Genomic DNA, 13,399 nt, shown 5'->3' with positions numbered 1-13,399 from the left:
CGTGTTCAACTCTTTGTGACCCCATGGACTGCAGCACATCAGGCTTCCCTGTCCATCACCAACTCCTGGAGTTTACTCAAACTCATGTCCATTGAGTTGGTGATGCCATCCAACCATCTCATCCTCTGTCGCCCCCTTCTCCTCCCACCTTCAATCTTTCCCAGCATCAGTGTCTTTACCAATGAGTCAGTTCTTCACATCAGGTGGCCAAAGTATTGGAGTTTCAGCTTCAGCCCTTACAATGAATATTCAGGACTGATTTCCTTTAGGATTGACTGGTTTGATCTTGCAGTCCAAGGGACCCTCAAGAGTCTTGCCCAACACCACAGTTCAAAAGCGTCTATTCTTTGGCACTCTGCTTTCTTTATAGTCCAACTCTCATATCCATACATGACTACTGGAAAAACCATAGCTATTGGAATAGGTTGGAGTAGGGGTTTGTGAGCCTCCAGGGAAACACACAAGCTGAGAGTGGGGTACTAGCCAAAGGAAAGTCAGGGAGAATGTTCATCACAGAAATGGAAGCTGGGACGCAGAGGTGGGGCTGTCCTCTATGACATGTGAGGATTCCTTCCTTCAGCCAGTGTGTTTGTGCCCCTCACTAGATGTTGTGAGATCAAAGGAAAGCCTTGGATGTAGACACTGACGGTTGATTATTTTGTAGATTTCCTTGAGCGCCTAGCCTGAGCCAGGCCCTGTTCTAGAGCTCGTGGAGGATCCAGGCTTTCTGTTTTGTCAGTTGTTACTATCTCCCCCTTTCCTTCCTTATTCTCAAGGACCGGCTGGACACTCACTGTCTCTGAAGTTCTTCATAGTCTCCGGGGCATAAGTCGTCACGACCCCTTCTTTCTCTTTCTCCCATCCCTCTGTTTAAGCTCTTTTTTTAAAGTCACGTTTGTCCCAGGAAGGCTTGTAGGAGGACCCCGGGAACTGTTGGCTTCCTGAGTGTGGGGCCTAGATGGGCTTGATTTGAGCACCCCACCCCACCCCGTGTGCCTGCTCCCCTGCATGCTGTAAGGTGCCCCTCACCAGCCCCCTGCCATGTCCCTGGTACTGCCGAGCACACTGAGGTCAGTGGCAGCAGCTGGTGCTCTGGGCGCTCCAGCCAGCATCTGGCTTTGCTCAGCCTTCCCACAGGAGTCAGATTTTCTGGTCTGCATCTGGAGCTTGGCCGTCTCCCTGGAGAGCATTGACTGGTTCCCTCTGGAGATGACCTGAATTCATAGCATCCCCAGCGGGCAGCGGCTACCTTCTCACAGCAGGGCAGGGACCAGGCAGCCTGGGAAGCCGAGAATTTAGCAAAAGGGCATAGTTGGCTTGTCTTTGTTCCTGGTGTAGCCTAGGGCATAGGTGCTGGCTCCCATTTCATTCAGTATCAGCTCCAGGGAGGAGAACAAGCCCCTACCCTAAGACAAGTCCCTGGACCTGTGCCCTAAATATGGGGATGAAGGAGACCATGTACCAGGTGCTCAAGGCCATGGAGCCAGACTGCCTGGGTATAAATCATTCCCAGCTCCTTAACACCTCTGAGCCTCAGTTTCTCCATCTGTAATTTGGGGACGCTATTCCTATCCAGCAGGGCTTTGTGGGGATGAAATGAGACAACCTGTGCACAGGACTTAGCATGGTGCTTGGCACATAGTAGGTGCTCAGAAAACATCATTTGTATTAGCCTTATACCACAACAGGCGCTGGAGTGATACAAGGCTTGCTGGAAAGGTGCCAAGTTGGAAAAGTCCAGGGTCAGTGACCTGTAGGAGATAAAATCTGTGGGGCAAGGTGAATCTTGTCAGTGAGACTTTCAGAGATGGCACCCATTCCAGTTGTCAGAGACTTACAAGTTGCGAGAAGCCCACAGGGGGGCCCTTGGGGACAGTGCTTCATCTTTCCGAGCCTTGGGTTCTTGATCTTGTACTGGGAATGAGGAAAGCCACCTGGCAAGACCTGCTATACAGTAGGTACTTAATAAATGGAGTTGCTGCTTTATTAGCTTCCCAGGTGGCCCTAGTGATAAAGAAGCCACCTACCAATGCAGTAGTCGGCTCAATCCCTGGGTTGGGAAGATCCCCTGGAGGAGGGCGTGGCAACCCATTCCAGTATTCTTGCCTGGAGAATCCTATGGACAGAGGAGCCTGACAGGCTACAGTCCATGCGGTTGCACAGAGTTGGACAGGACTGAAGTGATTTAGCATGCCTGCATGCTGCTTTCGGAGAAGGCAATGGCAACCCACTCCAGTGCTCTTGCCTGGAAAATCCCATGGACGGAGCCTGGTAGGCCACAGACCATGGGGTCGCTAAGAGTCGGACATGACTGAGCGACTTCACTTTCACTTTTCACTTTCATGCATTGGAGAAGGAAATGGCAACCCACTCCAGTATTCTTCCCTGGAAAATCCCAGGGATGGGGGAGCCTGGTGGGCTGGCGTCTATGGGGTCACACAGAGTCGGACACGACTGAAGTGACTTAGCAGCAGCAGCAGCATGCTGTTTTATTAATAAGCCAGGTTGAATGGGTTGCAAATAATAAGATGTTTGTTAAGTATGGGGTTTGGTTGGTGTGGGCAGTACTGGAGGTGCCTTTCCATAGAGTGGGAGATGTGTGCATCCGGCCATGTATACACCGGGTACTCTTCTGCCTGTTGGGATATTGAGTCTTGGCCATGACTGAGCTTTCAGTTTGTTTTTCGTGGTGTACAGTCCATGTCTGGGCTCTGTGCTGAGCAGTGATGAGGGGAGTTAAATGGCTGGGGTTGGCACAGAGAACCGTGGGTCAGCCCCAGAGTGAGAGGACGCGTGAGTGAGCCTTGAGCCTTGGGGAAGTCGTTGGTCTTCGTCCCCTCACAGACGCAGGACTCCCAGGTCTGATGGCCATGGCTGAGCCTTCACCCAGCCCAGCCGCCCCCAGGGAGGGCCCTGCCTCCTACTGCAGGGTGCCCTGCCAGGGGTGCACTGGTGTTTCAGCTGCAAACAGCAGGTGCTTACAGGAAGGCGTTCAAATCAGAGGAGGGCTGCTTTATAAGGACACAAAGACAACCTCAAGAAGTGCAAGGCCAGCCACATGGGGTCTGGATGCTAACACTGGAGGCCTGGGACAGTGTCCTCTCTCCAGTCCCACCCCCTAAGAATTTCTGAGGATTCTCCCTAACTGCCCGTCTTGCTTTACTGCTCTGCCAGGGGGTCTGCTCTTGCGTGACTTTTTTCAATCCTCTGAGATGCCTGGGAGGCAGAGAATCTGCTTGGTCTCAGCCTCATCCATAGCTTGTGAGACCCTGGGTCAGGTGACTGTTCCATCTGCTGTGTCTGTCAGGGTAGGCAGGGTCCCTGATATATGGAGCTGCTGCCTTCCAGGGCCGTGGGAAAGCAGTTAAGTTAGGGAGACAGACTGATTGATCGTGTCCAGTACAGGTGTTCCTCCTGAGCTGGCACACCTGCAGGAACTGGAAACACACTTCCTCTCTAGCAGCCCTTACAGTCTTTGATTCCCTTTAAGCATTCACTGTTATATTGAGCCCCGAGTGGATCTCACCGTAGCATCCACCCTTGGCCCATGTCCTACCATTTGAGGATCTTACGTGCTAAATCTATTTCCTCGATACGCTGACCCCCCCTGACAGCCACTATGGCCCATGAGCCAGTACACCTTCCTGCACCAGCTTTCTTTCTCTTAGCATCTTTTTTTTCCCAGCCAGAGGAGAGCAGATTGTGCTGGGGAAGTTGGAGAACGGGATGTCCTGCCTTGATCCGCCCAGCTGGACTTAACCTTCTAGTCTCCTCGTCTCCCACCGGGAGCCCTTTGTGAGCACAGAGAGAGCTGCTGGCTTCCCACACATCCGAGGAAAGAATGTTCCCCAGACCAAGATGTGTGTTCCTGGCTCTCCTGATGTTTAAGAAGACTCCTAAGGAGCCTGGGGATGTCAGGTGGGCCCCCATGGCAGCAGGCAAGGAGAGAGGGAACTAGGAACTCCATGCAATGCATTTAGAGCTGCTGGGGCTGGTAATATAGCCTCGGGCCAGGCCACAGGGCTATGGAATTAGGTCACAGTACTGCAGCCCACCCACTACCCCACTCCCCCACCCCGCTAGCCCCGGCACTGAGAGCTCTTAGGTCAGAAGGAAGAGACATCCAGGGACGAGTTCACGTCCTCCTTTTGGGGTCCATAAGCAGCGTCCACAGCCAAATAAACAGCACTCGCCTCTTGGCAAGGGGGTCCTCTGAATATGTGCATGCAACCAGGGGATACAGAAAGAGGAGGTTGGACAGAAAAACAATACATTCAATGCAGCCCCATTGAAATAGGAGATTGAATTTCTCTGCCTAGAAATGTTTAACTTGAGTCAGCCACCTACCTCCCTTTCCAAACCAGACCAGCCTGGGTTGGAGGTCTGGTTTTTCTCCCCACCCCCCAGCTTCCCCCGTTCGAGCTTTTTGCAGGTGTGCGTGCAGAGCAAATGTTAATTTGAAAGGAGATTTATAGCTTTCTCCGGAGATCGGGAGCAGGAACCATTTCCTGGGCAGTGGGGTTATTGTGGGTTAATTTTCATGATTACTGAAGGGATCTTAGCAGAAGATTCTTGGGTCCTGCCTGCCTGTGGTCTCTGCTGAAATCTGTGCTGTCAGCTCACCTGGAGAAGGGCCAGAGGGCTGTTGTTCCCTTGTCCCCTTCCTCCTGAGCTTGGGCTTTGTTGTCTGGGGTCTCCTGGATGAAGAGCAACCAGAGTGTGCATGGGGGTTCACTGCGGATTCCTAGAATGTCCGCAGCTATGTGCCCTCCGCCACTGGGGAAGGAGTGACTGGGCTGGTGAGCCGCCTGCAGTTCCCCAAGGGATGTGGTAGCAAGCCCACAGCATGCAGGGCTTTTTCTTGTTACAAGTTCAGTCACAATACTAACACCTGCTCCTGGTTAGGATACTTGCTTCTTCAGTTGGCTTATTTTCAGCTGCTTTGCTCAACTGTAGAAGCAGTTTTGACGCATCTACGAAGTGTGATGTGTGTGTGTTGTTTTGTGTACACTCCCCAGCCCTCCAGGCCCGTGCACCCACACACTCAGTCGTGTCTGACTCTTTGGAACCCCATGGACTCTAGTCATTTCCTTCTCTAGGGGATCTTCCCCACCCAGGGATTGAACCTGCATCTCTTGTGTCTCCTGCATTGGCAGTCGGATTCTTTACCCACTGAGCTACCTGGGAAGTTACACATATCTCTTCTCTTTCCCCTTGAGCAGCCTCAGTGATCCAGACTGTTTCAGATGCATCAGGAAAGATGTGCATGAAAGGCCGGATGTTCCAGGGTTGCAGTTTGTGGACGGGGGAGGAGGAAGAGGAACAATCTAGGAGTTCTCACCAGAGTAGGGCAGGAGGAGGCTGGCTTGTGAGAATAAATACAGTTGACTCTTGAACAAGATGGGTTTGAACTGCTCAGGTCCACTTATACATGGATTATTAGAATAGTAAATACTACACTATTACACCATCTTCAGATAGTGGGATCTAACAAGACTCTGAGGGCTGACTGTAAGTTGCATGCAGATTTTTGGTTGTGTGGAAGGTAGGCACCCTAACCCCAAGGTGTTCAAGGGTCAGCTGTCTATGGGCTTCCCAGGTGGCACTAGTGGGAAAAAACCTGTCTTTCAGTGCAGGAGATGTTAAGAGTCGTGGGTTCAGTCCCTGGGTTCTGACGATCCCCTGGAGATGGGCATGGTAACCCACTCCAGTATTCTTGCCTGGAGAATCCCATGGACAGAGGAGCCTGGCAAGCTACAGTCCATGGGGTTGCAGAGAGTCGGACACGACTGAGTGAAGCGATTTCGCTCGCGTGCACGCAGCTATATATAGACCAACGAAACATCTTTGACCTGTTCAGAACCATTCACCTCCAGTTCCTCTCTTTCTCATTCTGTTTGTTCCTTCATTCAAGTCAGACACTTGGATTCCGCTGCAGGCGAACCTAGAACCTGCTCTTCTTTCACCGGAGTCGTTTTCCCTTGGGGTGGGGGGAGGGCTGTGGAAGAGAGAGACTTCAAAGGAGAAAGCACCTCTGGCCAGAAAATCGTGGTCCTGGGGAGTTTCAGCCTGATGTAAGGCTTCCCTTGCCCCCAGCTCAGGCCCTGTACTAACCTCAGCTCTCAGGACTGTACTTGGTGCTGAGACATATACTACATGGCTCCTGCCAGGAGCTTCCAGAAAGACCTGGAAGGATGCTGTTCTGTGCAAGAGATTTCCTAGTCTGGGTTGGCACGGTCATTTGTATTCCTCCAAGGAAGACAGCCTAGGCGCTGGTCACTGTGGGTGGAAACTCTGTATCGTCCCTCTGTCTTCTTACTTTTTTTTAAGATCGAGGGGCTGGGCCCACAGTTGTGGGTTTTGCTGAACTGGGGGTGAGCTGTGCATGCGTGCACCAGTGTGTGTGGGGAGGAGTGGGGGATGGTGAGCAGTGGGGTTTTTTCAATTTACATTTTTTGAATTCTTTTCTCCTCTGCTCTCCCAGGAGGCAGCGTGCGGAGTGGAGTAAGCATTTGACCTTTGCGAAATGTTGGTGGAGTGGGCCAGACAGAGGGAGAGATGTTTGGTGGCAAACTGGCGGCAGCTCAAAGCAGGAATTCAAGTTACATCTCTGCCTTTCTCAGCCCGTAAACAGGCAAAAGTGATGGAGGGGGGCGACTAGATAGAGGGGGCTTCCATGCCTCCAGATCAGCGTCTCGTGGGCACTACCTCAGCGAGCAGCCTGAGCTGCTGGAGCCCCACTCTGGAGACTGCTCAGCAAGAAATGTTCTACCCAGCAGGTTTGGGTCAGGAGTTTCCAGGAGAAGCCCCTGGGGATCCAAGAACAAGGCTGTTGGACAGAGGGTGCAAAGGGGCTCTCAGGGCAGAAGAATGTGGCTTCTGGAAGATGGAGGGGCAGAGTGAAGAACTGACTTGCACAGAGCACTCAGACTGTGCCAAGCACTGTTCCTATATGTGTATAGTCCGTGTGTCTATATGGACTGTATGTGTGTAATCGCTCATGTCATCCTCACAGCAGCCCATAAGATGGGTAGTTATTGCCCCATTTTACAGGTAAGGGAACTGAGGCAGAAAGAGGTGAGTAAGTGTCTGCGACTCAAATTCAGGTCAACTCGCCTCTGAGGTGTTTCTGGTCACTCAGCTCAGGTACTTAGTGAGGGTCTGTCAAAGCTAGAGGTCAGGTGTGCAGCTTCTGAGTTCAGGCGGCGTTTTCTTACGCGGGGAGAAGTTCCGTGCACAGACGTAGTAACTCAGGGACTTGGGTTTACCCTCCTCATCCCACTCCTCTCCCCCCACCCCACCACCAAAACAAATATCACTTATTTTTCTGCGTCTCGATTATACATTTGGTTCATAGACCACACTGCTGAAATGCCCGGGTTAAATAAGGTTATTTAAATCCCGAAAGTTGCAGCACAGTGGGAGAAGGGACACAGCTGCGGGCCTCCGTTGGTCCGAGGTGGCACCAGTGGTAAAGAACTGCCTGCCGATGCAGGAGACATAAGAAACACAAGTTCAATCCCTGGGTCGGAAAGATCCCATGGAGGAGGGCGTGGCAACCCACTCCAGTGTTCTTGCCTGGAGGATGCCATGGACAGAGGAGCCTGGTGGGCTACAGTCCATGGGGTTGCAGAGAGTCAGTCACGACTGAGGCGACTTAGAACTTGATGCCTCAGAATCGGTGACTGCAAAGGCCTCTGGAGATGGGATGGACTGGGGGTGCTCCAGGCTTTTGAACAGATTGGGGAACTAGGAGGATGGGAATGGACCACAGTCCAGAGAGGCAGGGCTGTACCCAGCCATCTGCATGGGTGGAGTAGGAGGATGTCAGGAGGAAGACCAAGGTGGGAGAAGTGGGCCCAGGCCTCATGCATCAGAAGCCCTGGGTGAGCTGACCAAGTGGAGAAGCCATTCCTTGGGCCTTGGTTGACTGCCCCTTAATGAGGACAGTAAAACCCACCATTGTAATCTTCCCAGGGATTTGGGTGAGAGCACTGTGAAGAAAAAGTGAAAAGTACTGTACTCAGCTTAACAGTATCAGCCCGAGTGCAGGCAGCCTCTGAATGTGAAGATGCTTTTGCTCCAGCCTGGGCAGAAGGCCTCCAGCCGGCCTTGCTAGCTGGTGTACATCCTGTATTTCCATTTGAGCTCTGTTTGTTAGGATTTGGGGTTGGGGGGCCCCCAGGCAAGTGGAAGAAGAGCATTCTGGGAAGAAGCATCTCAGGGGAGCCAGCCAGCCCTGGTTTCGGCGCTTTCGTCTCCTCGTCTGTAATGTGGGCATCACATTACCCTCCGAGGTGTGCCTGGCATGTGGAGCTTCCTCTGTTCCTGGGTTGCTGAGCACGGTCCCTGGCCTTCCAAATACAGGTTGTTGAAGATATAGTCATGCCAGAGACCAAGCAGGGTTTCCTGTGAACCAGCCCACGTGTCCCGGGTCTGCTCTTTCTCAGCCCAAGGTAATTTTTCAATTAACTTGATTGGCTGGAAACCGGGGCGCCCTTGGAGTGTGGGAAAGCATCCCAGGCCGGAAGGGCCCTCCCCTCTGCCCCCCGCTGGCTTGGGGCTCGACTTCCAGCGGGAGGATCCAATTTCACATCAGGACACCAGGACGTGATCCCAGTGCCCCTCTGAAAAATCCCAGATGGCGCCTTCTGGAAGCCCCTGTGGGCTCCACACTGGCGGCCGGCCTGTCCTCCTCCCCTGCCCCCGCCCAGGCTCCCTGACCCGGGCTCCGGTGGTGAGAGCCTCGGGAGGTTTCATTACTGACTTTATTGCTAAACAATTTCAAAAGGCGGCCCTGCTAGTTTTCATAAGTGAAACATTTAAAGTATGCAAAGCATATTTTATTTCTTCCTGGAGCAGCTGCTCAGTTGGGCTGGAGAATAATCAGGAGCAAGTTACAGGGATCAGTGTACCACCCTGCAGCTCACAGGCTCCACAGCCTTAGGCACCTCCCACTGCAGGAGCCCAAGATGCCCTCTTCCTTCCCTGCCCCCTCCAGGGGGTGAGGCATCCTCCTGATTGCATCAGAATTGGCTGCCAGCTTTGGCTGAGGGCTCACTCCGTGCCAGGCTCATCTTGGACCTATTTATCTGTTGCCCATAGGCTGTCAGTGCAACCCTGGGAGACAGATACCATTGTTACCTTCATTCCCCATATGAGGACACAGAAGTGACCTGCTGGGGTCCAACAGCTAGTCAAGAACTAAGCCAGGGTGTGACCCAGGTAGCCGGTTCCAGGACTGCAGCTCTGAACCATCGTTGTTGCAATTTTATAGGTGAGGAACTTGAAGGACATAGAGGTCAAGTCATAGTGGGAGATGCCCGTTCTTAGTTTACCTTTTGAAGCACCATTTGAGACAGTGGGCCTTCCAGGTTTGCCGTTTGTCTGGGCTGCAGCCTGGATCTGGTTTAAATTCTTCTGAAAGCCCAGATCTGGTTGAGATACGGATCTTGGGAATTTGAAGATTCGGGAATTTCAGACTCGGCCGCCCTCATGTGCTGGCGTCGTTAGGAGAGCCCTGGCTGGGCCCTGGTCGCCCACTTCTCTGTAATTATTTACATCTGCGGGGGCCTGCGGCTTGCTGCACATGTATTTAACCCCTGAGTTGATTGATGCCTAAGAAACACTGAGCAGAGCGTTTCAGGCAGAGTGTTTCCAGTTTGCTTCCACATTGTAGTAGCCAGTGGCCTAGCAGTCAAGGCAGTAGATTCCAGACACCATCCTTTGGGCCTCTGTTTAAAGTAGAAAGTGTTAGTTGCTCAGTCATGTCCGACTCTTTGCGACCCCAGAGCCCACCAGGCTCCTCTGTCCATGGGATTTCCCAAGCAAGAATACTGGAGTGGGTTGCCATTCCCACCTGCAGGGGATCGGGATCAAACCCAGCATCTCCTGCACTGCAGGCAGATTCTTTTCTGTCTGAACCACCAGAGACTCAGTTTGACTATCTATAAAATGGGGATATATGGGACTTCCCTGATGGTCCAGTGGTTAAGACTCTGTCCTTCCACTGCAGGGGGCAAGGGTTTGATCCCTGGTTGGGGAACTAAGATCCTCCTTGCCACACAGTGTGGCAAAAAAAAAAAAAAAAAAATTAAAATGGGGATATAAATGTCTTCCTTCCCCCGGGCTTCTTAGGAAGGGAGCTGTCCTGCTGGGAACTAGGCCAGGGAGAACCCGCTCTCTGATCAGTGGGCCAGCAGCTTCAGTCTGCTCTGTGTCTTCTGGTAACGGGTGGAGAAGGAAACAGATGCAGGTGTTCTGCTGCTGACTCAGACTCGGGTGGGAAAGAAGGCCAGGGCTGGGTTCTCCCTGCAGTGGCGAGGCCTCGGTCAAGTTGCTTCCTCCTGGTTGGTCATGAGCTTTGTGCTTGACGCGTGGATGGGCCACGTCATGTGTTGGTGGGTGTAACCATGCAGGGCCTTCTTTCTTTTTCCTCCTTGTATTTTGGTAATTTTTTTCCCCTAGAGGGTGGATGCTGAAGCTGAAGCTCCAATGCTTTGGCCACCTGATGTGAAGAGCACACTCATTGGAAAAAAACCTGATGCTGGGGAAGATTGAGGGCAGGAGGAGAAGGGGGCAGCAGAGGATGAGATGGTTGGATGGCATCACTGACTCAATAGACATAAGTTTGAGCAAACTTAGGGAAATGGTTAGGGACAGGGAAGCCTGGCATGCTGCAGTCCATGGGGTCACAGAGAGACAGACGCAGCTTAGCAACCAAACAACAATGACAAGGGTGGAGAAGAGGGAGGCAGGATGGGAGGAGGGAGTCACATATGGGTGGAGAGGGAGATGGGCAGTGCCACCCAGTGGCCTCTGTCCCTCTCCTGGATCCGTTCCTTTATGAACCAAGCCTTGGGGAGGGGAGAAACCTGTGGTGAGAGCAAATGCTGGGGGACCCAGCTGATTTTGCCAGAGTTTGTAAAAAAGGCCCAGTTCCAGTTCTGTCCCACTCTTTGACCTGGCATTTATTAATAGTTTGAGAAATATGCACAGCATGGCATTTAGGGCTGGGAGGGCTGGGAGCCTAATCCAGTTAAGAACATGAGCTTTGCAATCAAACAGACTTGGGATCTGAGTTGGGATCCACCATGCCACCTGGACCATCCCTGTTACCTTAAACAAGGCTGTCCACCTGTCCTGGCCTCCATCTCTCCCTCTCCGTTTACATGTGTGCAAAAAGGAGAGGATGTAGCACTGTTCCCACTGAGAGAATTGCTTGGTCCGAGGCTTAGAGCCAGGCACATAGTCAGCACCTGAAGGGGACCTAGAGCCTCACGCCAAGGAAGGCTGAGGGGTTAGTGCTCACAGACCTCACCAGGTGGGAGAAGAGGAGAAAGGCTGATTTGGGCAGGAGAAGTCTAGAAATGGACTCAAGGCAGAACTTGAAAGTTTGTGCCTTCCAGGATTTCAACCCAGGGGGACTGGTCACTGCTGTCAAAGAAAAGCTAGAATCACGTGGGGGTAGGTGCTCACTGGTTTTGTGGAAGAGGATTCCATTGTCCGTTTTGTTTGTCTGGTTTCTGAAAGAGTGATATAACTTTGAGTGCTTAGCACATAGAAGGTGGCCTTAGGTTTGTGGGTTGCTGGGCACCCAGAAAGTGGTTCCTGACAGAAGTAGTTTATCAGAGTTATCTTACAGTTGCAAGGGATAGAAAATGCAAGTCAAACTGGCTTAAGAATGTATTGGCCCACATAACTGAAAAGTTCAGGAGTAGATTCTGGCTTCAGGTGTGGTGTGATCCAGGACACGGATATTATCTGGATCCAGTCTTTGTCTTATTGGTGCTCCCTTCTTGGCCACCAGCACCTCCAGGCTCCATCCTCTCATCCATCATTAAAAAGAGCATCTCCCAGTCCAGATACCGACTGATTGGACTGACCTGTGTCATGTGCTTCCCCTTCTAAACCAATCACAGTGGCCAGGACAACTCAGCTGTCTTATTGGTCAGCTTGGGTCTTATCTCCACCTTTGAACCGCATTCCCATGACTCCTACCCAGCAAGTGGATAGGAGTGGGCTCCTTAAGGGCCCCAAGGAGGCCTGGAGACCTGGCTTTGGAACAAGGTAATCACTGCTGCTGCAGACCATCAGGGACTCAGCATTTAGGTGTTAGGAAAGGGCTTGCCTTTCCACCCCCAGACAGATGCTGTATTTGGGCAATGTGTATTCATTCTGAAGCTAGAATCACCTGCTGAGTGGCTGTTGCAGACCCCCGAGGACTCTGAGGCTCCTACTGGCTGTCAGTGCTTGGCAACATCAAGCCACATGTCCAGAAAGTCTGCCAGAGACTGTTCTTTCTGGGTTTCAAGAGCAGTGGACACAGGAAGCAAAGATCAGGCCAGGCCGCCTACAGGCCCATGTTCTGCAGCACAGATCCTCGGGTTTGGTTGTGCCTGAGAATGAGGAAGCTATGTTCTGGAGGTTTGTGATTCCTTCAATTCCCCCAGGGCATCTCTGCTTTAGAACCTGTGACCGTCATCGTTCCAGGGCTGGTGCCTAGCACATGACTGGTGCTGAGTTGGTGCTTGGTGAGGGACGGTCGAAGGCTTCCCTGGTGGCTCAGTGGTATCTGCCTGCAATGCAGACAGATCTGAGTTTGATCCCTGGATCAGGAATATCCCCTGGAGAAGGGCATGGCAACCCACTCCAGTATTCTTGCCTGGAAAATTCCAGGGACACAGGAGTCTGGCAGGATACAGTTCATGGGGTCAAAGAGTCAGACAAACTGAGCAACTTAGCACACACACACGCATGAGGTACGGTCGAAGGAAGCAAATCCCTTCCCTGGAGAGAATCAGATTCCTGGGGTGCGGAGCTGGATGGGCACAGCTCTTCCTGAGAAACAGGGGCTTCCCCCACTCAAGATTGTGGAAGAGGATTAGCTTGGCAGTCAGGAGCCAAGGATGGTGTGGCCGGAAGGTGTGTTTATGCACCAGCAGCTGCACTGAAACAGCTCTGCAGGAAAGACAGATTAAACAGTGCCTCAAAGAACATACAGTTACTGTGAAATATGAGAAAAAGACAAAGGCTGCATCACCTGGTACCTGCCAGGCCCACCCCACCCACTTGTAATAAAAATTACCAGGTGGTTCTCCCGGGCCCTGGAGCAGCCTTGGGATTAATAGTTGAGAAGCGGCTGGGAGGTTTTTGAGAATCTCCTCTTGTTTGGTGAGTGCTGTATTGTGTCCCATCACCCCAAAAGCTTTAAGTGTCGGGATCACATAACAGAGACAGACAGAACCTGGAAATCTCTAGCAAAGCATGGTTCCAGCTTTTGTCTGCCTGCCACTTGCCCTGTTCCTGGTTTCTTGGGTCTGTCTCATGTGCAGGGGGCAGGAGGGGAGGGACGGAAGAGTAGGCATGATGAACAGAGGTGGTCCAAGAGGGCTGTTTT

The 13,399-nt window shown here is 52.2% G+C and overlaps 1 protein-coding gene across 3 annotated transcripts in view; it reads left to right on the top strand.

Moving 5' to 3' along the window:
- The window catches only part of KAZN (kazrin, periplakin interacting protein), a 1,348,869-nt gene that overhangs the window by 1,190,938 nt on the left and 144,532 nt on the right, over positions 1–13,399 (top strand). Inside the window, exon 1 of one of the 3 annotated variants that reach the window (XM_070768465.1) lies at positions 2,806–3,918. The exons of the other annotated variants lie outside the window; for them this stretch is intronic. Within the exon in view, the coding sequence (XP_070624566.1) occupies positions 3,912–3,918 (7 nt within the window). The 5' untranslated portion in view covers positions 2,806–3,911. Of the gene's footprint in view, positions 1–2,805; positions 3,919–13,399 lie in introns of those variants that run through there. 3 annotated transcript variants of the gene reach the window in all.

Source organism: Bos indicus, chromosome 16 (genome assembly GCF_029378745.1).
Source record: "Bos indicus isolate NIAB-ARS_2022 breed Sahiwal x Tharparkar chromosome 16, NIAB-ARS_B.indTharparkar_mat_pri_1.0, whole genome shotgun sequence".
Lineage (NCBI taxonomy): Eukaryota > Metazoa > Chordata > Mammalia > Artiodactyla > Bovidae > Bos > Bos indicus.
Note: the sequence above shows the minus strand (reverse complement) of the source record. Positions and strands in the feature narration are given on the sequence as shown.